Genomic DNA, 20483 nt, shown 5'->3' on the forward strand with positions numbered 1-20483 from the left:
ATCTATCTATCTATCTATCTATCTATCTATCTATCTATCTATCTATCTATCTATCTATCTATCTATCTATCTATCTATCTATCTATCTATCTATCTATCTATCTATCTATCTATCTATCTATCTATCTATCTATCTATCTATCTATCTATCTATCTATCTATCTATCTATCTATCTATCTATCTATCTATCTATCTATCTATCTATCTATCTATCTATCTATCTATCTATCTATCTATCTATCTATCTATCTATCTATCTATCTATCTATCTATCTATCTATCTATCTATCTATCTATCTATCTATCTATCTATCTATCTATCTATCTATCTATCTATCTATCTATCTATCTATCTATCTATCTATCTATCTATCTATCTATCTATCTATCTATCTATCTATCTATCTATCTATCTATCTATCTATCTATCTATCTATCTATCTATCTATCTATCTATCTATCTATCTATCTATCTATCTATCTATCTATCTATCTATCTATCTATCTATCTATCTATCTATCTATCTATCTATCTATCTATCTATCTATCTATCTATCTATCTATCTATCTATCTATCTATCTATCTATCTATCTATCTATCTATCTATCTATCTATCTATCTATCTATCTATCTATCTATCTATCTATCTATCTATCTATCTATCTATCTATCTATCTATCTATCTATCTATCTATCTATCTATCTATCTATCTATCTATCTATCTATCTATCTATCTATCTATCTATCTATCTATCTATCTATCTATCTATCTATCTATCTATCTATCTATCTATCTATCTATCTATCTATCTATCTATCTATCTATCTATCTATCTATCTATCTATCTATCTATCTATCTATCTATCTATCTATCTATCTATCTATCTATCTATCTATCTATCTATCTATCTATCTATCTATCTATCTATCTATCTATCTATCTATCTATCTATCTATCTATCTATCTATCTATCTATCTATCTATCTATCTATCTATCTATCTATCTATCTATCTATCTATCTATCTATCTGTCTGTCTGTCTGTCTGTCTGTCTGTCTATCTGTCTGTCTGTCTGTCTGTCTGTCTGTCTGTCTGTCTGTCTGTCTGTCTGTCTTCAGTATATTTAACTAATGAACTTTTTGTTTTATATTTGAGGGGCAACATTATGTTGCGGATTGGAAAGCCGTCTGCGTTGGTGATAGGCCCAGTTTTAAATTATCTTGTGAATATTCAATTCAAAAATCGAACGTAAAAAATACGCTTTGCAAGAGCGGCTGAATAGCGTTTCTGAAGGGCACAATTTAAAAATGTCGCTTCGATTCTTCATGCAACTAATGCAAACTCCATTTGGGTATTTTATGACGTAGAAACATTTAAAGCGACTTGGTAGCGATACTATGCGCAGTGGCACAGTTTTGTGAGTATATGATGGGAGGAAGACAACTAAGCTAGGTTTTAAGTCGATTTTTGTTTTTCGATATTGCGAACCACAGCCAATTTGGAAAATATAAAACTGAGCTCACCAGCGATATTGCTAGGATTCAATTTCGCATTATTAAATTTCCTTCCAAAATAAAAAGTATAAGTTTGATTAGATTAATTAGGTCAACCGTTCAGTTGTAAAGCTCTATCATGCACACAAAGTCCACTATGCTGCTTAAACCACCTACACAAACTTTATTTTCATAGTTCTCATGGCTTTTCCAATAAAAAAACTAGTGAATAATTTGAAACACACGGTAAAAATTTGTGTGTGACACAATCTCAGGAGGGTACCATATTTTTGTGTTATTTGAGCCAGCTGTTGTCCCAGTTTCTGATGTGATACATATTTTGTTTTTGACGTGTGTGTTTAGAGACTACTTTCTCTTACCGGTTGTATGTCTATGTCAACAGGTGTCTCTTCTTGCACTACTATTTGCACAGTTGAACTTTGATTTTGTTTTTCCACGCCTCTTATTGCTGACAGGATTCATAGATAAAAGATTAACACGAACAACAGTAGACACCGCGAAACGTGCAGTTATAAGTAGGAACTGACATATTTAACGCGTCTAATATGCTGTATGTGTCCGACAAACAATCTCTTCCTACGTTGCCTCCCCTGCGTGTTGCGGCAACTACATCGTGGAAGGTGCCATCAGAATTGGCCTGCTTTAGACGCAGACATGATCATTAGCACAGTGCTTTTAATGGTACGTTCGGTTCGCTATACCGCCAATTATTTATTTTTAGTTTTAAAACTGCCTGTCTGTCAATATTTGAACCTATCCGGTAATTATTGTTCCTGCCTGGACGTAAGCCCTGGTGTTGGCCTATAAAAGCCGCCGCCCATGCAGCTGCACTCAGTAAATGTTGACATATAGGTCGCAGCACGGCAAAGTTGATTAGGGAACAGAAAGTGACTTTGCTTTTAATCACGCGTCTCTGGCCGTCAGGCACGAACTATTGCTACACTTGTTCGCCTCTCTCTCCAGTGCCGTAGACAAGAACGTCAGAACGAACCCCGGACTCAGCTCGACTGGACACAATGAATTTGCCCGCACTGCTGTTACTGTTTGGTTCATTTACCTTTCGTTGCATCTCTGGAAATGAGGCCACCTCCAACGATACTGTGGATGCTCTAAGAGTAAGGAACCTTCGTTTCTTCTATCAGCCGTCGTCGTGAAGATTGATAAACGTTTTGAGATTTTCTTTTCCTGTCAGGCGGTTGCATCGCTGCCTCACGCAGTTCTACTAGCAGCCACCGTAGACTTGCCAATGTTAGAGTGCCTGACAGCTGATGTGACATCATTCGACAGCACGGCAATGACTGCATCTTACGTATGGCATATGAAAGGAGTGGACGGACAAGACGAGTGAGTAACGGTTGCAGAGAGCGGAGTTTGTCAAAACTGCGCCGAAATTGTTGTTTTCCACTCTCCCGATTCCTCAACTTTTAATCTCGATGGTAGATGCTAAGAAAAAATTCGCTTACCTAACATTACTTACCAAGAAATGTAATAATCATCATTATTTGGGTCCGTAACCAATCATACATATATAATTTGGTTTAATCTGTCGAAAAGAAGACCAAATTACAATCCCCATTCAAATAAAATTTTCGTTAAGTCCGCTGTTGGCTAGTTTAAGTAAACAATGGTAGGAGCTTACACCTTTTATTCTACTCCACAGATACATCAATCCTCAGTGGTTATGGCGCTCGGCTGCTGACCCGGAAGATGCGAGTTCGAACCCGGCAGCTGCGGTTGATTTTCTAGAGGCCCGTGTACTTTGCGATGTGAGTGCCGGTTAAAGAGCCCCAGGTGGCCGATATTCCATGGGCCCTTTAATGCAGCGCCTGTCATTGCCTGGGTCGCTTTGGCACGTTAAACTCCGATAAACTGAACGATAACAGATGCATCAACTGCACTAGCAACGCCCTATCACTCCATGATATTATTTGAAAGCTGGCTCCTTTTTGTAGCATGGTCCTCCTCTCATTTTTCAACGCTCGCACAGAAAATCCAGCACTAAAGATAAATACGGCAGAACTGAAACCTTGACTACTTTTGCGCCATCATCGCTTGAGTAAGAAGGAGTTTAATCGAGCTAGTTGCAGGAATGTGGCCGCTCCTAGCGCTCGCGCTGCTTGAGAGCCTCGCGCTTCGGAGTCTTCACCGTCGCATTCAAGTCCAACCACATTTGTTGGCTATGCTAGTGTGCAGTTTCCTGCCAGCGATACAAGAGGCTCCCCGCCAGCTTAAGAAATATACCCGGTGTGTTCGGGGCGAATGTGTTCTTCATATATTTGGACTTATTTGCTCACATACTCGGCAGGACATGAAAGGGGAAGCACACGTGAGCCAACTTCAACTGAATTTTACTGTGATTGCAAGAAATACGTACACTTTCACAATTAGGATGGTGAGTCAGACATGACAAAAGCCACAAATTCAATTCCACACGTGCCGAAATAAAATTGCAAATTTTGGATTGCAAATCGTCCAGTCCATCTTTAATAACGGCCGACGTTTTTTATCCACAAAGATATAAGCTGACCTGGGATTAAATCAAGGCGAGAGAAATGCTTAGATGCGGCTTTAGCTATGCGAGTGCTCCATTTGTAACTTTGCAGTTTAAAAGGTCACGCTCTTGGGTGGGACCATGGTATGATAGCCTATCGTACGGCTTTCGGCCCATTTGGCAATGCAGGTGTATTTCATACGTATGTCTGATCACCCTAGTTGTGAAAGCCCATATATTTCTAGCAATCACAATAATATTCAGTTGAAGTTTACGCCAATGTGTGTCCCCTTTCGCGCCTTCTTGCGTGCGCTACAAATATTTCCAAAAGCATAGGGAACAGACGCAGCTGTCGGATGGTAAAGCCGCTTGAGGCGCTCGACGTGCACAGTGTACCGGCCTCCATGACGGATATCCTAAGACTAATAAACTCTCCTAATAAGGTAATTAGCACGAGAGGTATGGTGGAGAACACGGTATTGGCTGGGGTACCTGAAGAGGTTGTTTGTAAATAGCCTGGGGCAGTTGAGAAGAGCAGAAAACCACACGAGGCAACCGGGCGAATAGGACGAAAAGATATCGACGGTGATGCGGACGTGTTTCAGGCGACACTGGTTTTGAGTCATTATTGATCGGGCAAGCTGGCAGCATTTTTGGTGTATGCGGCGCGGCTGCAGTAATGTCCCTTAATTAGCAGTCATGAAGGGTATAGGCAAGAAAGTTGTCCTTAATGAAGGTAAGCTGCCATCCATTCATTGGAATGGTAAGGGAAAGGCCGGCTGTTCCCTGCTGAGCATTGTTACAAGCGCACGTAACAAACTGAAGATTCCGTTACAAAAGAAGACGGCGCGACAGACGAAGAAAAGTAGGCACACAAAACGACAGGACCGCGCCTGTCGTAATCCTCATGTACCACTAGCCCATACAAGAGTCCAACTTGAAGATTCCGGTCCCGTTTGTAATGGTGACAGGCGATATGCACTGCGCGAAAGTAAAACGCTGCGCTCGTCCTCGAATCCACTTCTTCGAAGCACTCGCGCTTGTGAGTTTTCCTCAGCCCCAGTCTCAATAGGCATTGTTTCTACTTATTATCCCTCAGAGTACGGTTCAAACGTTCACTTACACCGTTTGTCTGAGGCCGTCGGAAATAGTCAAGCGTTAATTGATGCAGCATTGCTGAATGAGTCCTTCAACTTCTTCCGAGAGCAATCCACCTCCTCGGTCGACCAGCAGATGTGTGGATATACTTTGGCGGAGAACCAGTGAAGATAATATTCGCAAAATGATGTGCTAAGCCGCATGGCATAACGTTGAGGTTTCAGCAGAGTGCGCAAATCGGCGACTGCCACGGTGACTCAGCGGTCACCATGCGGAGTGGTGGGAAGTGGCGCTTAGAGGTCAGTGTCCACGCAGTCAGATGGACGGTCTAGGTAGAGGAAAGAGCTTCTTATGAGTGGATGAGTGGCGAAGAGTGGTTTTATGACTTTGGAAGTCGGCCGAGATCGACGGAATAATGGGAAAAGGTACATGACGCGGAAGTGGTTGCGTAGTCACAGACCCCTATAAGTTCTTATGACACAAGCGTAAGAGCAGTTAGATTCGGCAAGAAAGAAGGCGCAAAGGAACAAATGGGCGTTCCGAAGGATGGCAGCCAGCCATTTACATTCTGTGCAGAAGTAGCTGATGTATTAGGATTTCGACACGGTTCGCGAAATGGCGGGCTTGCAGGCGGAGAACTCGTTATTGAGAATGTGCGGTTGGCGTGGACACATTAGCGATCCAAGGATCCTTCATGCCAGTAATGTCGTGGGACGCAAAATGCGATGTTCAGAAAGCTGCAAAGTAAGGAGCACAAAGCACTAGTCAGGGGGAGAGCGCATTGGCATAAGAATGCTGAAGACCAGACCACGAGAAGAACTCAATGACTTACTTCGGTAACTGAAGGGCCAAACTAACAAGGCGGCCCAATGGGCCTCTCAGTGATCATAACCACCAGATGACATTATATAACAATACAGAATGGGCGACCATATATGTATGGCCACAATTTGCTAATCGACCAGATCGCCAAGCATTCTTATTCTTAAAGCAATACTTTTCGACCTCTGTCGAAGTACGGTTGGTGTAAGTAGGAACAGATTCACGGAAGCCTGATTTTACTTTGTTCAAGAACTGTGCTCAGCCTGATACCGCTCGCAAAAAATTGAGTTTGTTTGGTTGCGTTTGGGTTAAAATGGCAGAGCACAGGAGAAAACACAAGAGGGTAGCGGAAGGTCACGAATGAAGGATCGCACTCGGAAGAACGTCAAAGGTAGGCAGCTATAGGAGATGGAACTATAGGATTGAAACAGTGATAGAAAAAAAAAGACGGGCAGAAGAAATACAGGCACTACATATCCACCGTTCTGTGCCTGTCTTCCCAGCGTGTTTGCCATCGTATAATCCACAGCTAGCTATCCCAAATACTGCCGCTGGTAAGATGGTAATGCTGGCAGCAAAATTCCGGAAGATACCACAGAAATAATAACAGGTGGCAAAAACCTGTTCACGTTTTTGAGGTAGATTGGCTGAGGAAAGCAAGCAATGGCCGGAAGCTTGGCATGTCCACGGAAAATGCGGCCTTTGAAGACGACGCGACGGAATATGGTGAGCTTTCGGGCAGCGAAGAAGCACTTTTTCAGGCTCACTTGCATGCCGGTGTCAGCTACATATTGCATTCAGCAGTGTTTAGAAAAGACGGAAGAAGTCGCACAGATAAGACCGGTACGTTGGCTAATTTAGCTTGCCAACAATGGTATCCATCATGCTATCAAATATAGCAGCCGTGATGTACAAGCCAAACTGCATGACGTTAAATTCTTTCGTTTTTCTTGGATTCGAAGTGGTCTTGTTTTTTTATGAAAGTTCAACATCCCAAAGCGAATCAGACTATGAGGGACGCCATAGTGAAGGGCTCCGGAAATTTCGTCCACCTTGAGTTCCTTGTCGTGCACTGACATCACACAGTACACAGGCCTCAGGAATTTCATTTTCATCGAAATTCGGCTGCCGCGGCCGGGATCGAACCCGCGTGATTCGGATCAGCAGCCGAGCGCCATAACCACTGATCCCCCGCGGTGGCGGTAGCGGTCTTGTGATAGTCACCAGCAGCCGCTGGCGCCTGGCAAGAGTCGGAGCGAAGGTCAGGATATCATAAAGAATTTCGTGCCTTGAAGGAAGTCCAGACACCGTCCGTAGGAAAACGGTAAATGTTTTCCCGCGTAAGCTTGGCGAGCCGGCGGTAATCAACGCAGAACCAAATAGATCTGTTTTTCTTCGTAACTAGGATCACCGGGGAGCCATACCGGCTGTGGAAGGGCAGGAGGACACCACAGTGATGCATATAGTGCACTTGCTGGTCGATCACTTGGTGCTCGGTGGCCGACACACTATAGGGTGCGGCCGCAATGGGTGTCAGTGTATTCAGCTACTGCAGAAGGGCGGCCAGAGTGGGTCTGCGTGATGGAAGTTCGGAAACGCTGTAGCTACGCCGTGAGCACATCAATTTGAGTAGAGGAAAGGTTTTCGACAGACAGAGTGAACACATGATCGTAGTCAGGGTTAGGCGCAAGGAGCAGATGAATCGATGGCATCAACGTGAAGCGAGGACATGCTATGAGAGATGTCATGCCAAATGACTTTGTCAAGGCTTCCACACGACCCGGAAACTCGTGGCGAAGAATACTGGACAGGCAGGAAAAAGGGTTTGGAGAAATAGATTATGGAGGAACCATTGTAGATAATGAGAATATAAAAATTGGGAAGGCAGCAGAGGCGATAGGCAGTGGGATCAGTCGGCGCAAAACGAAAGGTGAAACCTTGATATCCGTCATGAAAGCAGGAGACCAGGGCAGTATAAAGTAGACGAATCGCAGTATCTGCGGCAGCAATCATTTTTGGGAACTGGAGAGTGGGTGGGAACAGGGTGCGTCACAGATAATTCAGGACTGGCAAGGCCGCAGTGAATGAGTGTGTTACAAGTCGTGAAGAAGTCATAGCGCAGGATGTTGTCCAGGGAGAAATGAGACAGTTGGATGAACTCAGATATGTACCTAACGTCCTGGATGATATAACGAGCTGTGCAAGTCGCGACAGTGTAAATGCGCTGCTGGCTGGCGCTACGGAGAGAAAAGTTCAAAACAGTCATCGACTCTTTTTTGGGGGTTTGCGGTATAGGGCGGCACTAAGTGCAGACACTGCACCGCCTATTATCACAAGCTCGAGAACGAGGCACCATCGACAACGTCTACAAGAATGGCTGGAGAAGAACGGAGAACTTTGAGAGTTCGAGAGGAGCGCGATTTTTGCCTCTAAAGCTGCTGCTCCTAATATTCTTCAGGAGCATTGGAAGGGTGGCGGCTAATGGGAGAGTGAATGGCGACTGAGGGATGGTGAGCGTCGCAGAGAGTAGGAGCTACGTTCTTAAGGGAAGGAATGCGGCAAGGGACCAGGGGAAGGATTTCACGACGAAGGTGCAGGCCCTGAGGTGTAGATTACTGGGCGGACTCTGCCCATCCCTCAGCCCGGGCCGGCCAATGTACCTTTTCCCCGGGTGTGGGCCGGACTCTGGCTTTAGGTTGCGGGCATGTGCCGGACCTGGGATGGAAGCAGCGCACCCAGGTCGACATCAGGACCACTGCTTCCATCCCTCGGGTCTACGCACAGCGTGGCTACGTACGGCATTCGGTTTGTAATTACAGTGCGAAGAATACGTGGGCGATCTTGCAGCGACACAGATGAAACAGGGCCGTTGTAATGGCTGATAAAAAAGTTACTCAACGGCGAAGCCGAGAGTTGGACGCTATTTCATCTGGTCGGGGACAATCGTACAAATACTTATAAAATAGAAGCGTACGAAAAAGAAACGAACAAAAACAAAAACGACGTTTCACATTGAAATGTTGAAAAGAAGGTACACAGAGAGTATATACAGTGGTTAGATTTCCAGTGTTGCGATTGTGCATGGTACTAGAAGTTTGAATGAATAATAATTAGAGGTGAAGGCGACGGTATAACTTGTTTCCGGTTGCCAGCACCTGTGCTTCACTCCAGTCGCTGTCGCAGCCTGTTGGTATGGAGTGTCCGGCGAAAGCGCTCGAGTGCCCATTAGGTTTCTATCATCGTTACTATGCACTGGCAAAGCCCACGCCACTCATGTCCCTGCATGAAAACTGCAACACGCGCTGGTAAATGTAAATGACGTTCTTGCCAAGGAAAAAAAATCCTGGTGTTCTTTGTTGTGTTCCATGCTGCGTTTCTGACAGCGTCTACATTGCAGAGAATGCTGATTTTGATAGTCGCCTAAAAGAGCATAGCAACGGTGTTAAAATCCTATCAGTGAACTCCAAACCTATCGCCAAAAGCTCCCTATCGACCGGCCACAACATCGACTGGGGTAGGACACAGGTACTGGCAATTGGAAAAAAAAGTTATTTCGTCGACTTTCCCTCCAATCTATTCAATCGAACAAATATTGACACCCTAAAATCGCAACAGTGCAAACCTAACTGACTCCCCCGGTGACTAAGTGGTTAAGGCGCCCTCTACTGAGCCGGAGTACCCGGGCTCGAGCCCGACCGCGGCGGCTGCGTTTCAATGAAGACGAAGCGCAAAAGGCGCCCATGTGCTGTGCGATCTCAGTGCACGTTAAATATCCCCAGATGTTCGAAGTTATTCTGGAGGCCTCCACTACGTCACCTCTTTCTCCCTTTCTACTTTCACTGCCTCTTTTTTCCCTTCCTTTACGGCGCGGTTCAAGTGTCCGCCGTTATGTGAGACAAATACTGCGCCATTTCCTTTCCTGAAAACAATATTTCCAATTTTTTGGAGGCCAATTATTATTTATTATTTGGAGGCAAAACGCTAAGGCGCCCGTGTGCTGTGCGATGTCAGTGCACGTTAAAGATCCCCAGGTGGTCGAAATTATTCCGGAGCCCTCCACTACGGCACCTCTTTCTTCTTTCACTCCCTCCTTTATCCCTTTCCTTACGGCGCGATTCAGGTGTCCGCCGATATATGAGACAGATACTTTGCCATTTCCTTTCCCCAAAAACCAATTAATATTATTATTAATATTATTTTTATATTGAAACTTCACACATTTATATGCCCACTCTTTGACATTCTTTTGATGCATCAACTCGATTCATTGTTTATGTCAACTCATTGTTAACAAGGTTTCCGTACGGGAGTCGAAACGACGCTTTCGGGTTTGTTTTTCCTTTCTGTTGGCGTACATTTTTTAAGCTTTAGCATTAGTCAACAGTTTTCGAAACATCTTTGGTGCTTGCTAGAGCTGAATTTTCTTCACGCGAGAGAAGTTAGAAACAATACTGATTTGCATTCCCACTGTTTCCTAATACATCACGATAATGAAGTAATCGCGGGCGAAACTATTTCCAGTGTTTTATTATAAGGTAGTGCCACTACTTTTTTACTGGACTGGATTTATATATAATTATAATTGGTTTTTGGGGAAAGGAAATGGCGCAGTATCTGTCTCATATATCGTTGGACACCCGAACCGCGCCGTAAGGGAAGGGATAAAGGAGGGAGTGAAAGAAGAAAGGAAGAAGAGGTGCCGTAGTGGAGGGCTCCGGAATAATTTCGACCACCTGGGGATCTTTAACGTGCACTGACATCGCACAGCATACTGGCGCCTGGAATTAGAGAAAACGAATTTGTCGGCCCTGTTCATTCAGCGTCACTCACAGTGCCATGTCCAAATAACACAGAACGTGCACGCCTTTGCCGCGTTGAAAAATACAAGAGAAGCTGAAGAAGAAAAGCGCTAAATGCAGCTTGCGGCTAAACTACATCGACGTTCTTGATACATGCCTGACATTTGCATAGCATCACTGGCTTCAGCTGCTGCAGCTATCAGTGACCGCACGCCGTCGGGTCTACCAGGAAGCAGTCTGAAACTCCTCTATTTAGGTTACCACTCATGACTAGAGTTTTGAAGCATTGTAAGAACCACTAGAGAAAGAGTTCTATTCCATTGATCAAAGGGAAGCTGTCTGGTCCAAGGTAGGCTTTCACTGGCTGCCTTTGCCTCCAAATAACGTATCTCTTCGCTACGAAAAACTCCGTTTAAGAAGAGCATAGTGGTGTAAGACACTTCGCGTCTTCAGACAAATGCTACGCAATTAACACGCGTTTTTATGCTTCGCCGCCATCGAAACGTGAACAGTGCAGCAATGAATTCAACTCGCAAAAGCATGCTCACTAAAAAGAAATATCATTGCAATGGCTTCGACGACGTTTTAAGATACATATATATCAGACCATAAACAGTAACTCGTTAAAAAAAGTAATGTGGTTTTAACTTAGTTAAAATGAGTAGACTTGCGAAAGCTTGTGTTTAGCCTGGTAAGCTCATTTCTGGGTCGTCGGAACATCGGGCGACGTACGATATTTGAGTGATCGAGGTTACGCTGATCTGATCTGTTCGCACCAGAGTTTGAAGTTGATGCAATGCATAAAAGGATGCGCAATGGAGAGCGCTATAGTGTGTTGCAGTTTAGGCCGAGGCGTGATCTGATCCCCCCTCCAACAATGAAGCGACCAACGAGGCGCGATCAGCTGCGGCGATATATAAGCGCTGTCGTGCAGTGGCCACCGAAGCTGATCTTTTCGCGCCTCTTTGGGTTCGAGCTTCAGTCGCGGCAATACTTATTTTTTTTAAGGCTCCTATTAGTCAGGTACCGATTCTATGCCGGTGGCGCGACGCTCTTGCGAACTTACCCGGGCCTCTCCTCATTCGATGCAGCTTGCGCCACGTTTGTCCGAAATAATCCGAGCTTACCAGAGTTACTCCCAAGCTTCAAACAATATTCTTGGTTGGGGCCGTGTTCAGTAGTGATATAGCATTAAAGTTATGGGTAGCGCAAAAATTTCTCTGCATTTATACAGCCTTTTGATTTGGCTCTCGAAATTTCGGGGCTACTCACAGAGAAGATCACTGTTCAAATAACACCATGCCGCTCGTTAAAAAAGTAGCTGAGCGGGCGAACCCGCTTTATGTAGTTTTCTTTATTGGTATACCAAAACAATTTCTTGAAGTGTACTTCGATTAGAATATGTTCGCGGGCTACTTCTTTGCTTGTGTGGCAGGAGACTGATTGCACAGCGAGCAATTTTCCTGTCGAGCTGCTGCGGGAACGGACACCGGTGCGGGCGGGGCCCGGGCTAACTAGAATAATATATCGCGCCCGGACTGGGCCTTGTCTCAAAGACGTGGACATTGGCTGTAGTGGTGGCTGAAGCATTTGGTGCGGGCGGGGCCCGGGCTAACTAGAATAATATATCGGGCCCGGACTGGGCCCGGTCTCAATGACGTGGACATTGGGTGTAGTGGTGGCTGAAGCATTTATTGCCAAATACAGAGGGGGCCAAACCCCCTAACATGGCATGAGACAACCCTTAGGTGGCTGTCCTTACAAGGCAACGGACAGCCCTTGGAGGGCTATCCGCTTCAGGGCGTAGGTAATTATCCGGCGCTGGTCAGCAACAGCGGAGCTGGCCAGGAGTGTCTCCCAGTATGACTCTGCCGTGGTTGGGCATGAAGGGTGCGGGAAGGTAGGACATGTAAGGAGGACATGAAGAAAGTCTCCCGGTTTCCCGCCGAGCTTACAAGAAGAAAGGAATTGATCGGGTAGCGGGCATGAAGGAGAATAGGGTAGAGAGGAGTTCGGGGAGTCGGCGCCAGTGGGAGGCCAGGTTTAAGGTTAGGGAGGGAGCTGGCGCTGCGTAAACGCGCCGGGTATCTCGGTAGTAGTTAAGAATATCTTTGAACGTAAGAAGACGCTCCTGGAATTGTGGATGAGGTCCAACTCCAGCCCAGAAAGTGAGGCCTCGGGCGAGGGAGTGCACCTCCTCGTTACCCGGGAGGCATGCGTGTGCGGGAATCCAGATAAGGGTTACGGAGTGGGTGGGGTGCCAGGAGCGTAGAAGCCGAGCCGCGGTGCGGGATATCAGGAATTTGGCGAAAATGGATGGGGTGGGTTTTGAGTCCGAGAAAATTTTGGTGGCAGAGGTGGAGATGCATTGGTTGTGCTTGAGCTTGAGCACTGGGCGCGGGTCTCACATGCTGCCCGTGCAATCCTCTACTGGGGTGCACCTAAACCGAGAATGCGGCATTCGTTGGCGACAATGACAGGCAATGTCTGCCGAAAACCCCAAGAGTAGCGAATATGATGGATATCCTTCGCCCGCCGCGGTTTTCGGACGCGGTCGCTGAAATGTAGTGAAAGGGCGGAAAAGAGCCGGTAGCGGGGTCATGGGACGTCGTGGTTTGGGGACGGCTCTAGCTTACGTTAGGGCGCTGTCACCGGTTCCCACCGCTAGCTCGAAGGCAAAATCTCCACTCATTGTTCCGAGATGACTGGAAGGATCGAATGAGTAAAAGATTGAGTATGCTCATCGTAAGGAGAGAATATCAACATCTGGTGTGGCATCGCTTCTCTTATGAATGCCTTGGCCTTCAGAAAAATCAAGCCCTCATTAGTGGTGAGTCTACGGTCGACCCGGAAAGCGGCTTGACAGGGACCGAGGAACGGCAAGTAGAAATCCGCTGTTTCATGACGACGTCGTCGCTTTGACAAAGCTTCATGAAGTTGACGACTCTTTGACGGTTCTTGGCTAGTAACATTTGGAAGGCGTCCGCAGATATTATTTTCGCAATGTTGTTAATTTTTGGCCCTAATTCATCAATCAGTGATGCCCTTACACAGATCGGCAATCCCATGGATGTAATGGTAGACGCTTTGTAAGAGTGAGGAAGAGTCGTTAGGCAAGCAAGTTACTAACGACCAGAGGGCTTCAAATATCGTCGGGGGGGGGGGGGGGAGGATTTAAAAGTTAGAAGAGGACGTCGCCGAGATTTTTGGAATCATCCCATTTGTTGCAGGCGCTGAGCGCTGACTCCTTAACAGGACGACACTTAGTCGTCGCCTTCGTGGTCCTAAGCTCCGCGCAAGACAGGTTACGTTGTCGCAACTCACCAGAGAAGATTATAGTAGGCAAAAGGAGCTGGCTGGGGTTAGAGATGGTGTCTTCGGACGTGACCAAAGTTGAGGGCAGGATGATGGTTCGAATATTCAGTGTGAGAAAAAGGAAATACCCACACCTCCACAAGACATAACATCCAGTTTATTCTATGTAGTCGCAGTAATAGAGAAGCTTTAAAAGCCCGTCCTAGCGTTGGTTCTGTCACAGAGTCTTGCTCTTCGGCGTCATCGTCGTTGTCGTCTGGAACAATCGCTGATGTTGGCTATGCATCAATACACGTGGTATAATCGCCCTGGTTTACTCACCACTTCTTACAATGTTGCTTTATTCCCCGCAGCTTGTCCAAGCTCTTTTGCGAAACAATATGTTAGCCCCTGCTCTGCTTCTGCCGCCTTTTTTTCTTCCTGTTTACCAATTTCTGTATACTTCCGGGCACTTACTCGCGTTACACTTTAGCTGCAATGCTTGTCGCTTAATAGTGCTTATAGTTGACCAGAGAATAAAGGCCCGTTTACCAATGCAGGTGGGGCGCCGCCGTGACACAGTGGTTATGGCGCTCGGCTGCTGATCCGGAAGACGCGAATTCGATCCTATCTGCGGCGGTCGTATTTTGATGGAGGCGGAATGCTAAAGGCTCTTGTACTATGCAATGTCGGTGCACGTTATAGAATCCCAAGTGGTCGAGATTTCCGGAGCCCTCTACTACGGCGTCCCTCCTTGCCTGAGCCGCTTTGGGACGTTAAACCCCCATAAACAAACCCAAACAAATGTAGGTGGTGACGGATCGTGAGTGTTTTGGCGCGACAAATAACAGTTTTCCTGTTTATCTCCGCTGTCGCGCCCTGTGTTGAGCTTCATTTCATATGACTCTCGAAACGGGTTGCAAAAAACTGGCCATAATCTGGTTTTCTAATTTTCCTAGGCGCATTTAAAAAAAAATAATTTGGAGAGACGGAGAGAGTCAATCAACTGCATTGCGACAGCCATTTTTACGGAATCACGCAAAAACGCCGCATTTGAAATGAAAGTTTAAACGCAGTAGCGCCAAGGGTTCCGTGTTTGAGAAAACCTTGTGTCGACGTTGGCAACGTCGTTGTTCTTGTAACGCGAAAAACCCCAACGGAAGAGAAATTAGGTCGGATAAATCAGCGCTATATAGATTTGAGATTGCTCGCAGAATCGTTTGAACAAGCAAAGTAGAGCAATTGCAATAAAAAGTAAGTTTAGGCGAATTAAGTGGGAATCAAAGCCGGAAGATTTGGTCTGCGGGACGGGCACAGTACCTATAGGGTACGAAGGCTCGTTGGTTCAAGCTGAATACAGGTGAAGGCGTTGTGGTTTTGACTTAGTTGATGATAATATAGACATTTATTTTATTTGTTTATGCATACTGCAGCCTCACAGGGGCTATTGAAGGAGTGGGGATAGATGATACATGGTGAGCAGTAGCGTATAAATGTTGATTTATGCATGCATACATATATATAGAAAAGTACATACAAGATACATTATAAAATCAAACTGGAGGTGTTAGTGACATTCAATGCCAGCGAAAAATTTCGGAAATGCAAGAGAACGAAATTCGCCCGGAAGGGAGTTAAAGCTTTCGATGGTACGTGGTAAAAAGCTGTGCGTTGTGGCAAAATATTTAAACTGTGATGGTGCGTAATTGATACTAGTATTCATAATTAACATGTATGCGCAGCGCTATGTGGCGCGCCGAGTTAATTAGCATGTAGATATGCTTGAGGCACTCGGAGGACCAGCGTGTTGAAAGTGGGGTTAGAGATTATGCGCGGAGATTAGACGAGGGCGAAAATTTTTTGTCGTCACGACTGTAGATAAAGCGAATTGCTCTGTACTGAACAGATTCAGTTTTTTTGGCAGTAAGATTGCTGATATCGACTCCAAAAAACGAAGCCGCATTTGATAACCGGCCAAATTAGCGTTTTGTAAGCTATAATATTTGTATGGCGCGTTCCTGCACGTAATGTGCGCCGTAGATACCCAAGTCTCTGAAGTGTTTTCCTGCATGTTACATTGAAGTGCTTTGGCCAAGCCATGTTGCAAGTGAAAAGTAGTGCGAGGTGTTTGTATTCGGTTACTTTATTTAGGAACAAACCACCAAACGAATATGTGAAAGGGAAGGAGATAATTCGCTGAAAGACTTGACGATCGTTTTACAAAAGTTAATTTTCATCTGCCGCCAGTAACGCCGCGCACAGAAACTGGCAAAACAATCACTTAAAAGGTTGTAATCCTTTATAAGGTAGTAAGAGGGGACAGTAGGGTACAACATGCAACTGCTAGCAGATAAGCGCATTTTAGTAGACATATTAGAAGGCAGGTCATTAATTTACAGCAGGAAAACAACCGGCCCTAAAACAGACCCTTGCGGGACACCTAACGACACAACTTCTGAAGAAGAAGTGGCCGAGATGAAGCATACATACTGCGATCTAAAAGAAAACTGGATGATTTACTGATGCATACATGATTAATTAGGAGTATGCTAGTTAATATTTAGTTAATTTGATAGGCGATGCGAAGGACACCCGAAAACGCTGTCGTGTTCTACTCTCAAAGATGAAGCATAGCCGTCCCCCAAGTTATAGGTACCAGAGGGGCAAAGGCCTCCCAGCATTTTTTGTTTAGGTTATACTTACCTACGTGTGTGTTATATTGCTGCAATCGCGTCAAATATATGTCCCTCATTAGATGGGCTTCACGTTACGCCTAGGGAATCACTGCGGAGCTCAAGCCACAGCTTTCATGATGCAAGTCGGAACAGGCGGCGATAAGCGCGAGAAAAATGCGCAGGATTTCGCCGTGCTTCTGGTCTCTAACAATGCGGTCTCTGTGTCGCTGGATGAACCCATTCATAAGCCCCTGTCCACGAGACGCCGTTAAGTAGGCAGCGGCACCAACACTTTGCTTCGTACTCGGAAGACTGAGGTAATAAAAGAACACAAAATCAATAGGGAGAGTTGCCTTGCCCTTTGCCCTCTCCAGTCACCACAGAAACCCGTCGCGATTTTCTGCTAGAATATATCGCGGCGCACTTGTTGACACGAGGTGCCGTAGCGTGTAACAATTCATTTCATTTTCATGACATTTGGGAGTGACGTCAGTCCTGCCAACACCTACAGGAAGGAATGAAGCGAACGTCGATTAGATGGAAGGCCGGTCTGGTCCGCTAGCCGCCGTTGTCTACTGGACGAGGTGCGCCAGGGTAGCAGGAATCATGTGACAGATCGAGCTCACGATTTCTTTCCCTACACCGGATTATCACGGAGAAAACTTGCCAACTAAAACAAACACGCAATTGCGCACCTCGATTTGTAAGAGTCGCTGCCGTTACGCGAGGCCCGAATGGCGTGAAGCGAGTTTATAAAAGTAAGTTAATCCATAGTAGTGTTCCTGCCGTGACCAGCGTGATGTCGATGCGCGTGGCTTACGCCACTGGAAGCAGCGCCAAAGCAGCACTTTACATAATACGGCTCTAGGACTGTGATTCTGTATCCGGCGTTCCGAGCGCGCTAAGAAACACCTAAACAGTGCATTGTACAGAATTGCGCTTTCGCGCTTGCTCACAGTCTTCTTAGTACATTGTGTTTGGCTTTGATCTGCTGAGGATGCGGATCTACTTCGCACTCGAGTCTTGGTACCGCTAAAAGTATGTTTGTCGTCATCTCATACCAGTCGTTCTATTTCCCCAGCTGTTTTGCTGAAATCGAAAAATAAAATGCGCCCATAAGCACTAATTTAACGCCTATGTGTGGGCGCCTCAGTAATCGGTATATGTCTGAAGTATCGTCAAGGGTGTTAGAGAAAATATAGATGGATTAGTGTTCAGTACGGGAAGATTCTTTTATTTATAAATACATGCGACATCATACATATATATGTTTTGTTCAAATGTCCTGATAACGCTTGTGCTGTTAAATAAGAACGTATTGTTCAATTATTATGCACGCCATCAGCTTTGAAACTGCTGACAAGTTTATGTGGTTAAAATGTTTTGCATTTGACTACATTTATCATGTTTTATTACTATTATGGTGAAAAAAGTGGCACCTCACATGAATCAGACCAATAACCGATAGGCACTGTGGGAACACTAAGGGCACAAATGCAACAGGCAGACATCGGAAGGTATTTTTCTCCAGATGTTTTTTGGGGCTTTCAACATATCATTAGTGCAAATGTGGACTCAAAAGACAGAATATTCAACGTGAAAATGGTGTAATTAATTGCTAAAAATTGAGCTTCTCACTTTTTGTGCCCGACAACTTGAGATTATTGTCTACATTTTTGGGTTCAGACACGAAGGCATTCACTGATTCTTGACGGCGTGCGCGTTGTTAGAAATATACAAAGGAGACTCCCGATGACAGTCTGACGAATTACGCAGACCATGCGAGGACACTTGGGATGTGCAAAAGTACCTAAAGTAGGAGACATTTTCTCCATGAAAAAGCAAAACAGTAAAATGTTGGATAATTCGGCAAGGATGCATTGTGATTCTGTGCGACAACACCATGGCGTGTTTAGAATTAAACTTTGTTAGAATACAGAGAGAAAATAAAAAGCTGGCGGTGGTAAATAAATGCTGTTTTAATTGCAGAAAAAGCATTACTGTCGACTATAGGCGCAGTAAAGATCGCCCGGACATGGCTGTGGCTTACTTGAACTCTGGTAAGTATTTTAGAAAAAAAGTTAAAGCGCGCATATTTAAAAACAATAAACGTTGACATTCGTTGATTGATAGTCGTTCAGTATTCATATCGAAAGTCATACCGACAGTAATATGGGCAGTATGCATGAACTTAGAAGGAAGACGAGAAAAGATTACACCGGCTCTTATCTCCGGCCGGGTGAGTGGGGACAGGGGGAGGTGGGAAAACATTGGTGCATTATCAACCCCGCCACATTTAATAATGCATCGACCTCCTGCTGACGTAATAAAATCGCGTGGCCGTTGACAGCGCACAATTGAAGCCCCTTAAATATGCAATTAAGATTAAGAAGTTTCCGGGGATACGGTTGCTGCAGCTGCCAAAGGACAGGGTTAGTTGGAGAGACAAGGGAGAGGTCTTTGCCCCACAGTGGGCGTAGTCAGACGGATGATGATATCGGCGAAAAACGCGGGAAATGACCGAACGTTTGGTCTAGCGCACTCAATACAGCATTGTGGGAGAGTCGTCTCCTACGCCTTCCTAACGCGCTTGTACAAAACGCTGACATTCAGTGTCGCGCGATATTAATAAAAATCCGGAAGGCTGTTGGCAAGCAAAAACGGCCGAAGGCGCAGACATTCGCTTCATTTAGAGCGTGTGAAAAGGCTTCAGCTGTAGGGCATGCTGAATTCCTTGAGTGCCGGACGCCTTTGTTGGAAGGAAATTCGGGGTAAAGCCATTTCGTCGAAATTTCGTCTAATGTCGTCGAAATTAGACGCTGGAAAAAGGTTTGTAATTTGTCCCACGTAGTCTGCAGAAGAAAACATCTTCCCTCTGGGGGGCGTCACGTTTGCCTGATATGTCTAACACACTTTAAGTGTGTGAGAACGGGTATGCTCCATCAGCTGGTAACATTACCAGGCGACTCAGTCATGAGGCAGCGCCGCAATAATTTTTTTGCCGAAAACTCGCATGGTGAGAACGTTTGAATCTGATAGTATTGTAGGGTAGAGCGGTTGCTTCAAACCCTTCTAGTCAAGTAATTATTGGCAACGATGATCCATTTGTTGTCAGATGTTGACATTGAAAACATTAACAAGGCGAAGACGTGTCAAATAGGTCTAGTCCAACCTGCTGGTCTGTCAGATGGGTGTTGAAAATTATGTCGTAGGGCAGTGTACTGAGTGTGCTCTGCTTTCTCGAAGCTAAGTTCTTCATTTAAAGAGCGTGGCTGCTGAGGCCCGCTAGGCGTTCCTGGATGAAACGGTCTTAACAGTCGAATCTGAAGCTAGCACATGCTCGAGAGGCGCCTTGAGGTCTTCTGCTCTACTGTCGCTGGAGTAGCACATCTGTGGCATCCTTCATCAACTACTTCAGCAGTTGGCGCACATGTTGAGCATGCATTTCAAGTAGCCGTACTGTTTAGAAGCCTTTGAGAAATTATGTGCTGTCTGAAATTATCTACTGCCCTCTTCCATGCTCTGCAACCTGCGGATACGAAGGCTAAATCAAAATATCTTTTTATGTAGTACTTGCAGGCATAAAAACTATAAAGAAAAAATGACACCGCACTTCAGCCCATAGAACTCATCTTACCGCCCTGAGCAAAACTTGCGCATGTTGTTCCCTGACTGAGACTGCTGATAGGCATCGAGGTGAGTTTGAAATGGCCTCCACATAATTATAGCAGACTGTTACCGGCCTTAAATGCAATGCATGGTCCATTCTAGCAGTTCTTGACAA

At 45.4% G+C, this 20483-nt stretch overlaps 1 protein-coding gene across 3 annotated transcripts in view; it reads left to right on the top strand.

Annotated features, from left to right (window-relative positions):
* The first annotated feature begins 2505 nt into the window (after window positions 1-2505).
* LOC144097437 (uncharacterized) overlaps window positions 2506-20483 on the top strand; it is a 31211-nt gene continuing 13233 nt past the window's right edge. For all 3 annotated transcript variants that reach the window (XR_013307021.1, XM_077630153.1, XM_077630154.1), the window contains exons 1-3: window positions 2506-2635; window positions 2713-2864; window positions 18689-18759. Coding sequence is in view for 2 of the 3 variants with exons in the window: in XM_077630153.1 (XP_077486279.1) it covers window positions 2537-2635; window positions 2713-2864; window positions 18689-18759 (322 nt within the window). In the remaining variant the exon portion in view is untranslated. The remainder of the gene's footprint in view (window positions 2636-2712; window positions 2865-18688; window positions 18760-20483) is intronic.

This window comes from Amblyomma americanum, chromosome 7, assembly GCF_052857255.1.
Source record: "Amblyomma americanum isolate KBUSLIRL-KWMA chromosome 7, ASM5285725v1, whole genome shotgun sequence".
In the NCBI taxonomy this organism is placed as follows: Eukaryota; Metazoa; Arthropoda; class Arachnida; order Ixodida; family Ixodidae; genus Amblyomma; species Amblyomma americanum.